This window comes from Carcharhinus amblyrhynchos, chromosome 8 (genome assembly GCF_965287045.1).
Source record: "Carcharhinus amblyrhynchos chromosome 8, sCarAmb.v2.hapA, whole genome shotgun sequence".
NCBI lineage: Eukaryota > Metazoa > Chordata > Chondrichthyes > Carcharhiniformes > Carcharhinidae > Carcharhinus > Carcharhinus amblyrhynchos.
The window spans coordinates 7,332,926-7,345,567 of record NC_137331.1 but is presented as its reverse complement, the minus strand read 5'-3'; the positions used below and the strand labels follow the sequence as shown (position 1 = coordinate 7,345,567).

The following is a 12,642-nucleotide window of genomic DNA, read 5'->3' as shown; positions in this document are numbered from 1 at the left end:
CATACAGGAAGCCCAAAGAAGTGAACCCCTGTGGGCTCCCAGTGGGCTCGTTCAAATGCACTACGGCTGAATCACTCTCTTCCCTTGTCGAGAGGCACCCCTCCCTGCGATCCCCAACCTGCCCTCACTAACCTGTGGGCAGCGTCTGTTGGCACTCCTCAATAATGGTCGCGTTGCTAGCAGCTCACCCACCAAAGACAGCTGAATGGCTGGCACCTCTGAGATGGTGGGATTTCTGCCCCTGGGACCTCGATCCCGTGGAAGACCCGGCACTGCCCACTCAAGTGGCACATAATTCCGCGTGCCTTCTGCAAAAGAGGCAACGCGCCGCTCTCGCCGGTGAGATCCCTGTCGCCGCAACCAAATGCCACCCGTCATGCCTACGCCAGCCCTGAGTCCCATTCCTTCCCCTCTTAATTTGTTCCATCCTGCAAAACGTTTCATTCCCCCGGTTGAGCCAAACAAAGGGTCTTTGGAGCTCATCCAGCGATTCAGTGACGCCGTCATCAACCGGCTCACTATCGCAAATGTATTCACTGCAATCTTTGTGTTGATGTAGTTCAGCGTGAGACAGAACAAGAGCCATTCTCGGAGGCTGCTTTATCAGAAATGTGAAAAACCTTGTCAGTGGACCTTGAGAAAGAGCATGAAACTATAAAAATAAAAGATATTTTTGCTATGTTGCATGGCATCGGTAAGGTGGTTTCTCGTTTCGTGTAAAGCGATTGCAAGCCTGGCTGGGTGATGACAGAGTTGTGTATTGTGCGCTTTCCAGTACATAGAAAAGTGTCGTACAGCAGTGTCTGTACCAACACATACTCGGTCTAACAATTCTCTAGTGTCTCCTGTCGCACGCAAGTTCTCAATTAAGAGAAGTATTTCTCATTAAGCTGTGCGGTTATGATGATTCACATGCATGATCCCAAACTTGCAAACAAAATGAATCCTTGTGTTTTTAAACTATTACAAGTAAATCAGTTCTGAATTTGATCCAGGTTATTTTGTTAATAAAGGGTTTAGACTCTTTCAAGTGTAATTAAAACCTCTTTGTAGCGATGTTTTTTTCCCCAACTGTTGCATAATGGAATCCCTCATTTTCCAAGTGTGTTTGTAAGCTGTGGTACGATGCAGTTCAACAGCATCTTCTCTCTTACCCCCTTTTTTTTCCTATTAGGTCAATGGGGAGTTGGAACAACCAGTGATCTATAACTTCCTGGGTAAGCTCAGCTTGGAATTACAGTGTTAGAATTGATGCCAGTGAATTGAATGTAATTTCATTTACGCAAATCAAGATTTAATTCACACTCACTGCTTCAATCTCGACCTGAAAATGAGCGTGCTGTCCAACAGGGTACAAGTACCCAGTGATACCGTTCCTTCAAGAACCTTGTCCACCGTTCTTCCCTCACCTCTACGTTGCACAGATTTTCAACCTGAAGAAGCTTTAAGGCTCACCTATCGTGGGGGCGGCACGGTAGCACAGTGGGTTAGCACTGCTGCTTCACAGCTCCAGGGTCCTGGGTTCGATTCCCGGCTCGGGTCACTGTCTGTGGGGAGTTTGCACATTCTCCTCGTGTCTGTGTGGGTTTCCTCCGGGTGCTCCGGTCTCCCCCCACAGTGTAAAGATGTGCAGGTTAGGTTGATTGGCCATGCTAAAATTGTCCCTCAGTGTCCTAAAATGCTTAGGTTCAAAGGGTTAGCAGGTAAAGTATGTAGGAATATGAGGGTTGGGCCTGGGTGGGATTGTGGTCAGTGCAGTCTCGATGGGCTGAAGGGTCTCTTTCTGCACTGAAGGGTTCTATGATACTCAACTCCATCGTATATTGTCTTATACCATCTCAGATTTTCATTTGTCTCATCCATCCCTTTATTCCACTTCTGTTCACACGGAGGGATGCTCAGTAAGATCCAAATAGCAATCATCAGGAATCCCATGCGGAGATCAAAGACTTAGAATCATTATCTGATTGTGGGATGAAAGGTTGAGAAATAGAACAGACTGTGTAACAGTTTGGGAAGAAATTAACATCCGTAATAGGGAGCTGCATTGATATATATTGTAGATACAACAGCACTGCTTATCATTTGTAGGGGGATATGAGAAAAGCAGTTAGTTGCAGTGAAGCTTTAGATCAAGAGGATAATGTAGTTGGGGTTGAAATCTATAAAAGGATGACCAGAAATCAAACCCAAATCATGACAAGCTGATTGGGCAGTGGGTGGAGTGCACACAGAAGTTTTTTGATGGTGTGGATCAAATGACTTTCACGGAGTGAGTTTAACAGATTCTGGGCGGAGTGAGGTTTCTCACAACACCAGGTTAAAGTCCAACAGGTTAAAGCCACGAGCTTTCGGAGCGCGGCTCCTTCATCAGGTGAGTGGGAGTTCCGTTCACAAACAGGGCATCTAAAGACACAAACTCAATTTACAAAATAATGGTTGGAATGCGAGTCTTTACAGGTAATCAAGTCACAGACAATGTGAGTGGAGAGAGGACCAAGCACAAGTTAAAGAGATGTGTAACGTCTCAACTCAGGAGAGTTAGTGAGATTTTACAAGCCCAGGCAGGTCGTGGGGGTTACAGATAGTGTGACACGAACCCAAGGTCCCTGTTGAGACCGTCCTCACGTGTGTGGAACTTTGCTATCAGTTTCTGCTCAGCGACTCTGCGCTGTCGTGTGTCGTGAAGGCCGCCTTGGAGAATGCTTAGCCGAAGATCAGAGGCCGAATGCCCATGACCGCTGAAGTGTTCGCCAACAGGGAAAACGGGTTACAGATACTGTGACATGAACCCAAGATCCGTGTCTTTCACGTCTTATCCGAAGATCTTTGGGTAAGCGATCTGTAAGGCGGCCTTCACGACACACGACAGCGCAGAGTCGCTGAGCAGAGACTGATAGCAAAGTTCCGTACACGAGGACAGCCTCAACTGAGACCTTGGGTTCATGTCACACTACCTGTAACCCCAATGACTTGCCTGGACTTGCAAAATCTCACCAACTGTCCCAGCTGGAGACAGTACATATCTCTTTAACCTCCCTCCACTCTCACTGTCTGTACCTTCAAGACGTGATTACCTGTAAAGACTCGCATTCCAACCATTATTTTGTAAATTGAGCTTGTGTCTTTAGATGCCCTGTTTGTGAACAGAACTCCTGACGAAGGAGCAGCGCTCTGAAAGCTAGCGGCTTTTGCTACCAAATAAACCTGTTGGACTTTAACTTGGTGTTGTGAGATTTCTTACTGGGTTTACCCCAGTCCAATGCAGGCATCCCCACATCGATGTGAGTCTGAGGGCGTCTGGGCGGAGTGAGTCTGAGGGCGTCTGGGCGGAGTGAGTCTGAGGGCGTCTGGGCGGAGTGAGTCTGAGGGCGTCTGGGCGGAGTGAGTCTGAGGGCGTCTGGGCGGAGTGAGTCTGAGGGCGTCTGGGCGGAGTGAGTCTGAGGGCGTCTGGGCGGAGTGAGTCTGAGGGCGTCTGGGCGGAGTGAGTCTGAGGGCGTCTGGGCGGAGTGAGTCTGAGGGCGTCTGGGCGGAGTGGGTCTGAGGGCGTCTGGGCGGAGTGAGTCTGAGGGCGTCTGGGCGGAGTGAGTCTGAGGGCGTCTGGGCGGAGTGGGTCTGAGGGCGTCTGGGCGGAGTGGGTCTGAGGGCGTCTGGGCGGAGTGGGTCTGAGGGCGTCTGGGCGGAGTGAGTCTGAGGGCGTCTGGGCGGAGTGGGTCTGAGGGCGTCTGGGCGGAGTGGGTCTGAGGGCGTCTGGGCGGAGTGGGTCTGAGGGCGTCTGGGCGGAGTGGGTCTGAGGGCGTCTGGGCGGAGTGGGTCTGACGGAGTCTGGACGGAGTGGGTCTGAGGGCGTCTGGGCGGAGTGAGTCTGAGGGCGTCTGGGCGGAGTGAGTCTGAGGGCGTCTGGGCGGAGTGGGTCTGAGGGCGTCTGGGCGGAGTGGGTCTGAGGGCGTCTGGGCGGAGTGAGTCTGAGGGCGTCTGGGCGGAGTGGGTCTGAGGGCGTCTGGGCGGAGTGGGTCTGAGGGCGTCTGGGCGGAGTGAGTCTGAGGGCGTCTGGGCGGAGTGGGTCTGAGGGCGTCTGGGCGGAGTGAGTCTGAGGGCGTCTGGGCGGAGTGAGTCTGAGGGCGTCTGGGCGGAGTGGGTCTGAGGGCGTCTGGGCAGAGTCTCTTATATTGTTTTAAGAGTCCTCCTGACTTGCCTACAGAAACCAAAACATTTAAGTTTTGGCAATTTCCAGATTAACGCGAGCGCGTGTCTGGATTAATGTTCTGAGAAAAGAGATCAGCAAACTGAGTGCAGAATGTTCCCTTCATCCTGCCCTCTGGAAGGAAGCATCAGGGGCTGGAAAGCTGAGGGTTTCTGTTGCCTCTGAGAGAGAGCAATTGCTGCTATCTGCAGAGAAGCAGAGTGAGATAGTGGACATAGATCTGACAGCCATCCAAGTACTCTGGTGCAGCTGTGTATCACGCTGCCTTTATCACTCAGAATAGAGGCTTTCCCCTACAATGCTTGTTACCATGTTGACACATCGTTGGTATGTGGACGATGGAAGAACGATAAGGTTTGGTTCAATCCCCCCGGTGTATGTATAGTCTCCTCACATTTAGAATGCAAGACTTGCACAAACTTGCCCATCTGTTTTCTTTGTTACACATTGGGTCTTGTGATCGTTCTCATCAGGAATGAGCCAGCCATTCCTGGCACCAAGTTCTTCAAGGGACAATGCCCCTAGGCTTTTCCCTGGTTGTCACTGAAAGCTACAAAACATGTAGGAAACGAGGAAGGCCACACTCAGAGTAAGTTAAATTTTTCCCTATTTGATTAAAGCAATACGCAGAAAGCAGCATAAAATAAATTATGCAGCGTAAACTTTATCACAGAGAAGAAAGCCAATTAAAGTGACACGAAGTATTGCATTAAACTGTCGGGGGGGTGACCAGTTTCACTTTGAACAAGTTTGCGAGGTGAGCTGTCACGCTCCCTGCCTCTCGGTGCTCCCTTTGATGCTCCACAGACCTTTTGGAGGTCTACAGTAAGGGTGGCACGGTGATTAGCACTGCTGACTCGCCACGCAGGGGATCCGGGTACAATTCCAGCCTTTGGTGACTGTGCGGAGTCTGCAAATTCTCCCCACATCCGCGTGACATTCCTTCGGGTGCTCCGGTTTCCTCCCACAGTCCAAAGATTGGGTGGACTAGTCAGGCTAAAATGCCCCTTAGAGTCTGGAGATGTGCAGATTAGGGGGATTAGCCAAGATAAATGCACGGGGCAGCATTACACATCTCTTCCCATTTCCTAATAACTCATGTTACGTTCAAAGCCATTGATGTCAATGTTATCATTGCTGGAACAAGCCTAAACAACGGAGTGGTGGAACTGAGACTATGAAAGGCTGAGCAGATAGTATCTGTAAAATGTGTTGGAGCATCTGTCCCATTGAGTCACCATGTGCTGGAACATAATAACCTGAAAGCTCAGGAATGTGATAAAGGCAACAGCAGGAAGTTCCTCATCTCTGAACCTTTGGCGCAGGTCAGCTACTTGTTCTGACATGACTCCAAAGAAACAGCTGTACAACACAATGAATGGTTGATCTGCTGTCTGGCAGAAGGGTAGTCAACTTACTTGCTGTGTGAGGCACAATAATTCCACCGGTTTAAAAGTCAAATGTGACACTGTTTAAGTATCTACATTCTGGATCCCTGACCACAGCACCTGCAAAAGATGCGTCCAGCTGCTAGCAAAGCGTGTAAGGGAACTGGAGAAGGAGCTTAATATGGGAGAATGAGAAGTATATAGACAGTAGCGTTAGGGAGGTAGTTACACCTAAACAGCAGGGCACAGGGTCACTGTGAGGGGAGGAAATGGAAATGTGAAAGGACAGGCAGAGCAGGGTTCCCCTCCACAACAGGTATACCGATTAGAGTATAGAGAGTTTGGAAGGAAGTTAAGAAGCAGGATCCCGAGGGTAGTTATCTCAGGAGTGCTACCTGTACTAAGTGCCAGCGAGGGTAAGAGTAGGATGCTTGGGCAGACGAACACGTCGCTGAGGAACTGGTGTAGGGGGCAGGGTTTCCAATTCTTGGATCATTGGGACCCCTTCTGGGGCAGGTGGGACCTGTACAAGAGAGACGGGTTACGCCTAAACTACAAGGGGACCGATATACTTGCAGGGAGGTTTGCTAGTGTTACTGGGGGGCGTTTAAACTTGATTTGCAGGGGGATGGGAACCAGAGCGCCAGAGCAGATAGTGGAGCAGGGGTAAAAAGACAGGTTTGTTCAAGCAAAATCACAAACGGAAGGGTTGAGTGTGGCGGAAATAATCTTTTTGAGGTGTGTCTGTTTCAATGCCAGGAGTATTGTGGGGAAGGCAGATGAGCTGAAGGTGTGGATTGACACGTGGAAATATGAGATTATAGCCATTAGTGAAAATTGGCTACGGGAGGGGCACGACCGGCAGCTCGATGTTCCAGGCGCGATAGAGGCAGGGAGATAAAAGGAGTGGGGGTGGCATCGTCGGTCAGAGAAAACGTTACAGCGGTACTCAGGCAGGATAGATTAGGGAGCTTATTTACAGAGGCCCAATGGGTGGAGATGAGAAACAGGAAGGGGATGACCACATTAACGCGGTTGTCTTATAAACCACCCAATAGTCAGCGAGAATTGGAGGAGCAAATCAGCAGAGAGATAGCTGACAACTGCAAGAAACACAAAGTAGGGGATTTTAATGTTCCACATATAGATTGGGACTCCGCGTACTGTTAAAGGTTTAGACGGGGTAGATTTTGTAAAATGAATTCGGGAGAATTTTCTACATCAGTATATAGAGGTGCCAACTAGACAGGACCCAATATTGGATCTCCTATTGGGAAATGAGTTCGGGCAGGTGATGGAAGCGAGGGAACACTTTGGATCCACTGATCATAACACCATTCGTTTCGACCTGATCACGGATAAGGATAGATCTGGTCCTCGGCTTGAAGTTCTGAATTGGAAAAAGGCCAAATTTGGTGAAATGAGAAGGGATCTGGGAAGTGTGGATTGGCACAGGCTGTTCTCTGGTAAGGATGTAAATGGAAAGTGGGAGGAGAAATTCAAAGGAGAAACTTTGAGAGTGCAGAGTTTGTACGATCCTGTCAGGATTAAAGGCAAAGTAAATAGGAATAAGGAACCTTGGTTCTCGAGGGAGATTGTCACACTGATTAAGAGGAAGAGAGAGTTGTATGAAATGTACAGGCAGCAAGGAACAGATCAGATGCTCGAGGAGTGTAAAAAGTGCAAGAAGCTACTTAAGAAGGAAATCAGGAGGGTTAAGAGAAGACATGAGGTTACTTTGGCAGACAGAGAGAAGGAAAATCCAAAGAGCTTCTATAGGTATGTAAGGAGCAAAAGGATAGTGAGGGATAAAATTGGTCCTCTTGAAGACCAGAGTGGTAGACTGTGTATGGAATCAAAAGAGATGGGGGAGATACTAAATGGGTTTTTTGCATCAGTATTTACTGAGGAAACGGGCATGGAGTCTACAGAAATAAGGCAAACAGGTAGGGAGGTCATGGAACCTTTACAGATTAAAGAGCAGGAGGTGCTGGCTGTCTTGAGGCAAATCAGAATGGATAAATCCCCAGGACCGGACAGGGTATTCCCACGGACCTTGAGGGAGACTAGTAGTGAACTTGCAGGGGCCCTGGCAGACATATCTAAAATGTCGGTATTTACGGGGGAGGTGCCGGATGATTGGAGGGTGGCTCGTGTTGTTCCGTCGTTTAAAAAAGGCTCCAAAAGCAATCCAGGAAATTATAGGCCAGTAAGTTTGACGTCGGTGGTGGGCAAGTTATTGGAAGGTGTGATAAGGGATAGGATCTACAAATATTTGGATGGACAGGGACTTATTAGGGAGAGTCAACATGGCTTTGTGTGTGGTAGGTCAGGTTTGACCAATCTATTAGAGTATTTCGAGGAGGTCACCAGGAAAGTGGATGAAAGGAAGGCGGTGGATGTTGTCTACATGGATTTCAGCAAGGCCTTTGACAAGGTCCCTCATGGGAGGTTAGTTAGGAAGGTTCAGTCGCTAGGTATTACATGGGGAGGTAGTAAATTGGATTAGACATTGGCTCGATGGAAGAAGCCAGAGAGCGTTAGTGGAGGATCGCTTCTCCGAGTAGAGGCCTGTGACGAGTGGAGTGCCGCAGGGATCGGTGTCAGGTCCATTGTTGTTTGTCATCTATATCAATGATCTGGATGATAATGTGGTAAATTGGATCAGCAAATTTGCTGATGATACAAAGATTGGAGGTGTAGTGGACAGTGAGGAAGGTTTTCAAAGCTTGCAGAGGGATTTGGACCAACTAGAAACATGGGCTGAAAAACGGCAAATGGAATTTAACGCAGACAAGCGTGAGGTATTGCACTTTGGAAGGACAAACCAAAGTAGAACGTACAGGGTAAACGGTAGGACTCTGAAGAGTGCAGTCGAACGGAGGAATCTGGGAATACAGGTACAGAATTCCCTAAAAGTGACATCACAGGTGGATAGGGCCATAAAGATTGCTTTTGGTACATTGGCCTTTATAAATCGGAGTATCGAGTATAAAAGTTGGAGTGTTACGAATTTAGAGTATTGCGTACAGTTTTGGCCACCTAGTTACAGGAAGGATGTAAATAAGGTTGAAAGAGTGCAGAGAAGGTTCACAAGGATGTTGCCGGGACTTGAGAAGCTGAGTTACAGAGAGAGATTGAATAGGTTAGGACTTTATTCCCTGGAGCGTAGAAGAGAGGGGAGATTTGATAGAGGTGTATAAGATTTTGATGGGTATAGATAGAGTGAATGCAAGCAGGCTTTTTCCACTGAGGCTAGGGGAGAAAAAAAAACAGAAGGCATGGGCTAAGGGCGAAAGGAGAAAAGTTTAAAGGGAATATTAGGGGGGGCTTCTTCACGCAGAGTGTGTGGAATGAGCTGCTGGATAAAGTGGTAAATGCGGGGTCACTTTTAATTATGAAAAATTTGGACAGGTACGTGGACGAGAGGGGTGTGGAGGGATATGGTTCAAGTGCAGGTCAGTGGGACGAGGGAAAAAATGGTTCGGCACAGACTACAAGGGCCAAAAGGCCCATTTCTGAGCTGTAATTTTCTACCGTTCTACGGAACGTTATCCTTCAGTATTCACAAATTCCGCAACCTTTTTTTAATCACGTGCTTCTGTTAAACAAACATAGGTCTTGTCCCTTTGGGAACAGTATTATGGTATGTAGTGGAAGCAATACTGGATAAAACTGCACGGTTTAGTGGTGATGTTATGCAAAGACTTCCTGAAACATCTAATAACCAACCATTCATTTCCAGAAGGACTAAAGGGAGAGAAAGGCTCTTTCGGACGACTGGGCCCCATTGGCAGCAAAGGTGAAAAGGGGGAACAAGGCAACCCAGGACTGCCAGGTATTACCCTGTCTTCTTTTTACTTCCTGTATCCAGGATTATAAACTGCATTTGACAGGGAGAGGTTTAATTGACCGCTGTGAGTAACGTTGCTGTGGCAGATATTGCGCAACCTTAAGATGACATTAAATGTCCTTAAAGTCGGAGCCAACAAACGTCCTCCCTCCACAGCTGGCAAACTGTCAGCGAGCGCCAGGGCGTCGTTTTGGTAATGTTGGAGCGAGGCCTGGCCTTCATCGTGGCTCTCATCAGAGCCTTCAGCCTGGCAAGCAAGGTGGGAATTGACCCTGACGTTTGACAAAATGTCTACTCGCGTGAAGAGGTCTCACGACGATCGCACACATGCGTACGTTCGGTATCGCTCAACCGTGGCTCACTGACAGGTGTCTGGCCCAAGTCAGAAGGTCGAGGTTCAAGTCCTTTCTCAGAGGCCGGAACGCATAACGACGGCAGTGTTTCACCAGTGTCTCTCTGCGATAAACCGTAGCCCCACGGGGACAGGAAAGATCCCATGCTACTATTTTGAAGAAGAGCAGGAGACTTAGAACATAGAACATTACAGCGCAGAACAGGCCCTTCGGCCCACGATGTTGCGCCGACCAGCTTTTTAAAAAAAAACACTAACCCACTAATCTAAACCAATCGCATTTCGTCCATAAACCTATCCACAGATCTCTGAAACGCCCCCAAACTAGGCGCATTTACAACTGCAGCAGGCAGGGCATTCCAATCCCTCACCACCCTCTGGGTAAAGAACCAACCCCTGACATCTGTCCTATAACTACCCCCCTTAATTTAAAGCCGTGCCCCCTCGTGCTAGATTTCTCCATCCTAGGAAAAAGGCTATCACTGTCCACCCTATCTAAACCTCTAATCATCTTACATGTTTCAATAAGGTCCCCTCTTAGCCGCCTTCTTTCCAGCGAAAACAACCCCAAATCTCTCAGTCTCTCCTCATAGGACCTCCTCTCCATACCAGGCAACATCCTGGTAAACCTCCTCCGCACCCTCTCCAAAGCCTCTACATCCTTCCTGTAATGTGGGGACCAGAACTGCACACAGTACTCCAAGTGCGGCCGCACCAGAGTTGCGTACAGTTGTAACATGACGCTGCGACTCCTAAATTCAATCCCCCTACCAATAAACGCCAAGACACCGCATGCCTTCTTAACAACCTTATCTACTTGATTCCCAACTTTCAGGGATCTTCTCCCTGATGTCACGGTCAACATTTATCCCTCAACCACCAAGCAAAAGCAGACTAATCTGGTCATTATTACAGGGAGGTTTGTGTGACTTTGCTGTCTATAAATTAGCAGCCACATTCCCTACGTTGCAGCAGGAACTAAAGTACGTTCATTGGCTGTACTGGGACTAGGAGCAGGAATAGGCCCTCGAGTCTGCCCCACCGTTCAATACAATCACGTAAAGTACTTTAGGTTGTGAAAAATGGTACAGAATAAGTCGAAACAAACATCAGGAAATGTGCGTTCTAGTCATTACGGAAGAAATTTCCGATTTGTTTGACACATGCAGTGTTTAAATCAACAGCGTGCCACACAGTCAAACCCTTAGCGTAGCACACCACGAACTTGTAAGTATCAGGATCATTTCCCGAATTTACCCTCTCGGCAAAGAACCTCACCAGCTACCTTGAGAGAAGGAAAGAACTCGCGTTTATGTCGCATATTTCACCGCCGCAAGATGTCACTTTTTCAAGTCTAACCACTTCACATCACACGTAATTTGGATTATGCGTTTAAGATTCAAGAGTGGGACTCGAACCCTCCTTACTCAGAGTGGAGAGGGCTAGCACAAAACCAAAGCCGGCACCTGAATTACGGTGGCAGTGCCTGCGATGTTGCGACGTACCTATCTGTAAACGAGATCTGGGGAAATGAGCAATATTCAGCCTCTTTATCCCTCCTACCAAAGTGCATAATTTCACATTTGTTTGCACTATATTTCATCTGCAAGTTTTTTTCCACTCACTTAATCTGCCTATATCCCTCCGTATTATCCTCACCGCTTGCATTCCCCCCCATTTTTGTTTCAACCTCAAAAATAGTACATCCACTTCCCTCTTCCAAATCTCATCGCAAATAATCATGAACCCAGCACTGAACCTGCGGCAGCCCACCAGTTACAGGTTGCCATCGTAAAAATGCCCAACTTGTCTTCTATTAGTCAATCCTCTGTGCACGCTCTCCATGAGAACACACTACTCCCAACAGCATGGGTTCTCATCATTAAGAAGCCTTCTATGTGGTATCTTATCGAACACTTTTCAGAAATCCAAGTGTATTATATCAACCAGTTTCCCTTTATCTATCCTGATCGTTAATACCTCAAAGAATTGTAATGTATTTTTCAGGCACAATTTTCCCCTCATGAAGCTATGCTGGCTCTGCTGATTACATCACCAGAGCCTATGAAGAGAGATGAAATAGACTGGGTCTGTACTCGTTGGAGTTTAGAAGGATGAGGGGGGATCTTATAGAGACATATAAGATAATGAAGGGGATGGATAGGGTAGAGGTAGAGAGATTCTTCCCGCTTAGAAAGGACAGCAGGACTAGAGGGCACAGCCTCAAGATAAGGGGGGTGGTGCAGTTTAGATCGGAGTTGAGGAGGAACTTCTTCACTCAAAGGGTGGTGAATCTCTGGAATTCTCTGCCCGTTGAAGTGGCGAAGGCTACCTCGCTGAATATATTTAAGTCACGGGTAGATAGGTTTCTGATAGACAAGGGGAATTAAGGGTTACGGGGAGAAAGCGGGAAAGTGGAACTGATCCACTTCAGATCAGCCATGATCTTATTGAATGGCGGGGCAGGCTCGAGGGGCTAGATGGCCTACTCCTGCTCCTATTTCTTATGTTCTTATTTTGTATTTTTAAACTCTCTGCTATAACATTCTATATAATTAATATTTAGGTGTTAAGCTAACGAGCCCTGTAATTATATCTATATATAATAACTCTATAACACATGAAATATAATTATGTAATTTCGTATAGTTACATGTTTTCTGCCTCTTTTTTGATTTGTATCACTCCTAATATTACCGATTAACCTATCAAATAGTTTTGGGTCTAACTGTATCCATTTATATGTAACAGTATACTAACAATGATGTATCAGTCACTCTACCTTTCCACGCAGTTCCCAATGACTGTGTTAGAAGGAGGTTTAATTTAATGGCAATGTTACAAT

At 47.5% G+C, this 12,642-nt stretch overlaps 1 protein-coding gene across 1 annotated transcript in view; it reads left to right on the top strand.

The window, feature by feature from the left end:
- The window catches only part of LOC145346425 (collagen alpha-1(XV) chain-like), a 198,084-nt gene that overhangs the window by 153,564 nt on the left and 31,878 nt on the right, over positions 1-12,642 (top strand). The window contains exons 31-32 of the mRNA XM_080193599.1: positions 1,175-1,217; positions 9,338-9,430. Coding sequence (XP_080049725.1) covers positions 1,175-1,217; positions 9,338-9,430 — 136 coding nt within the window. The remainder of the gene's footprint in view (positions 1-1,174; positions 1,218-9,337; positions 9,431-12,642) is intronic.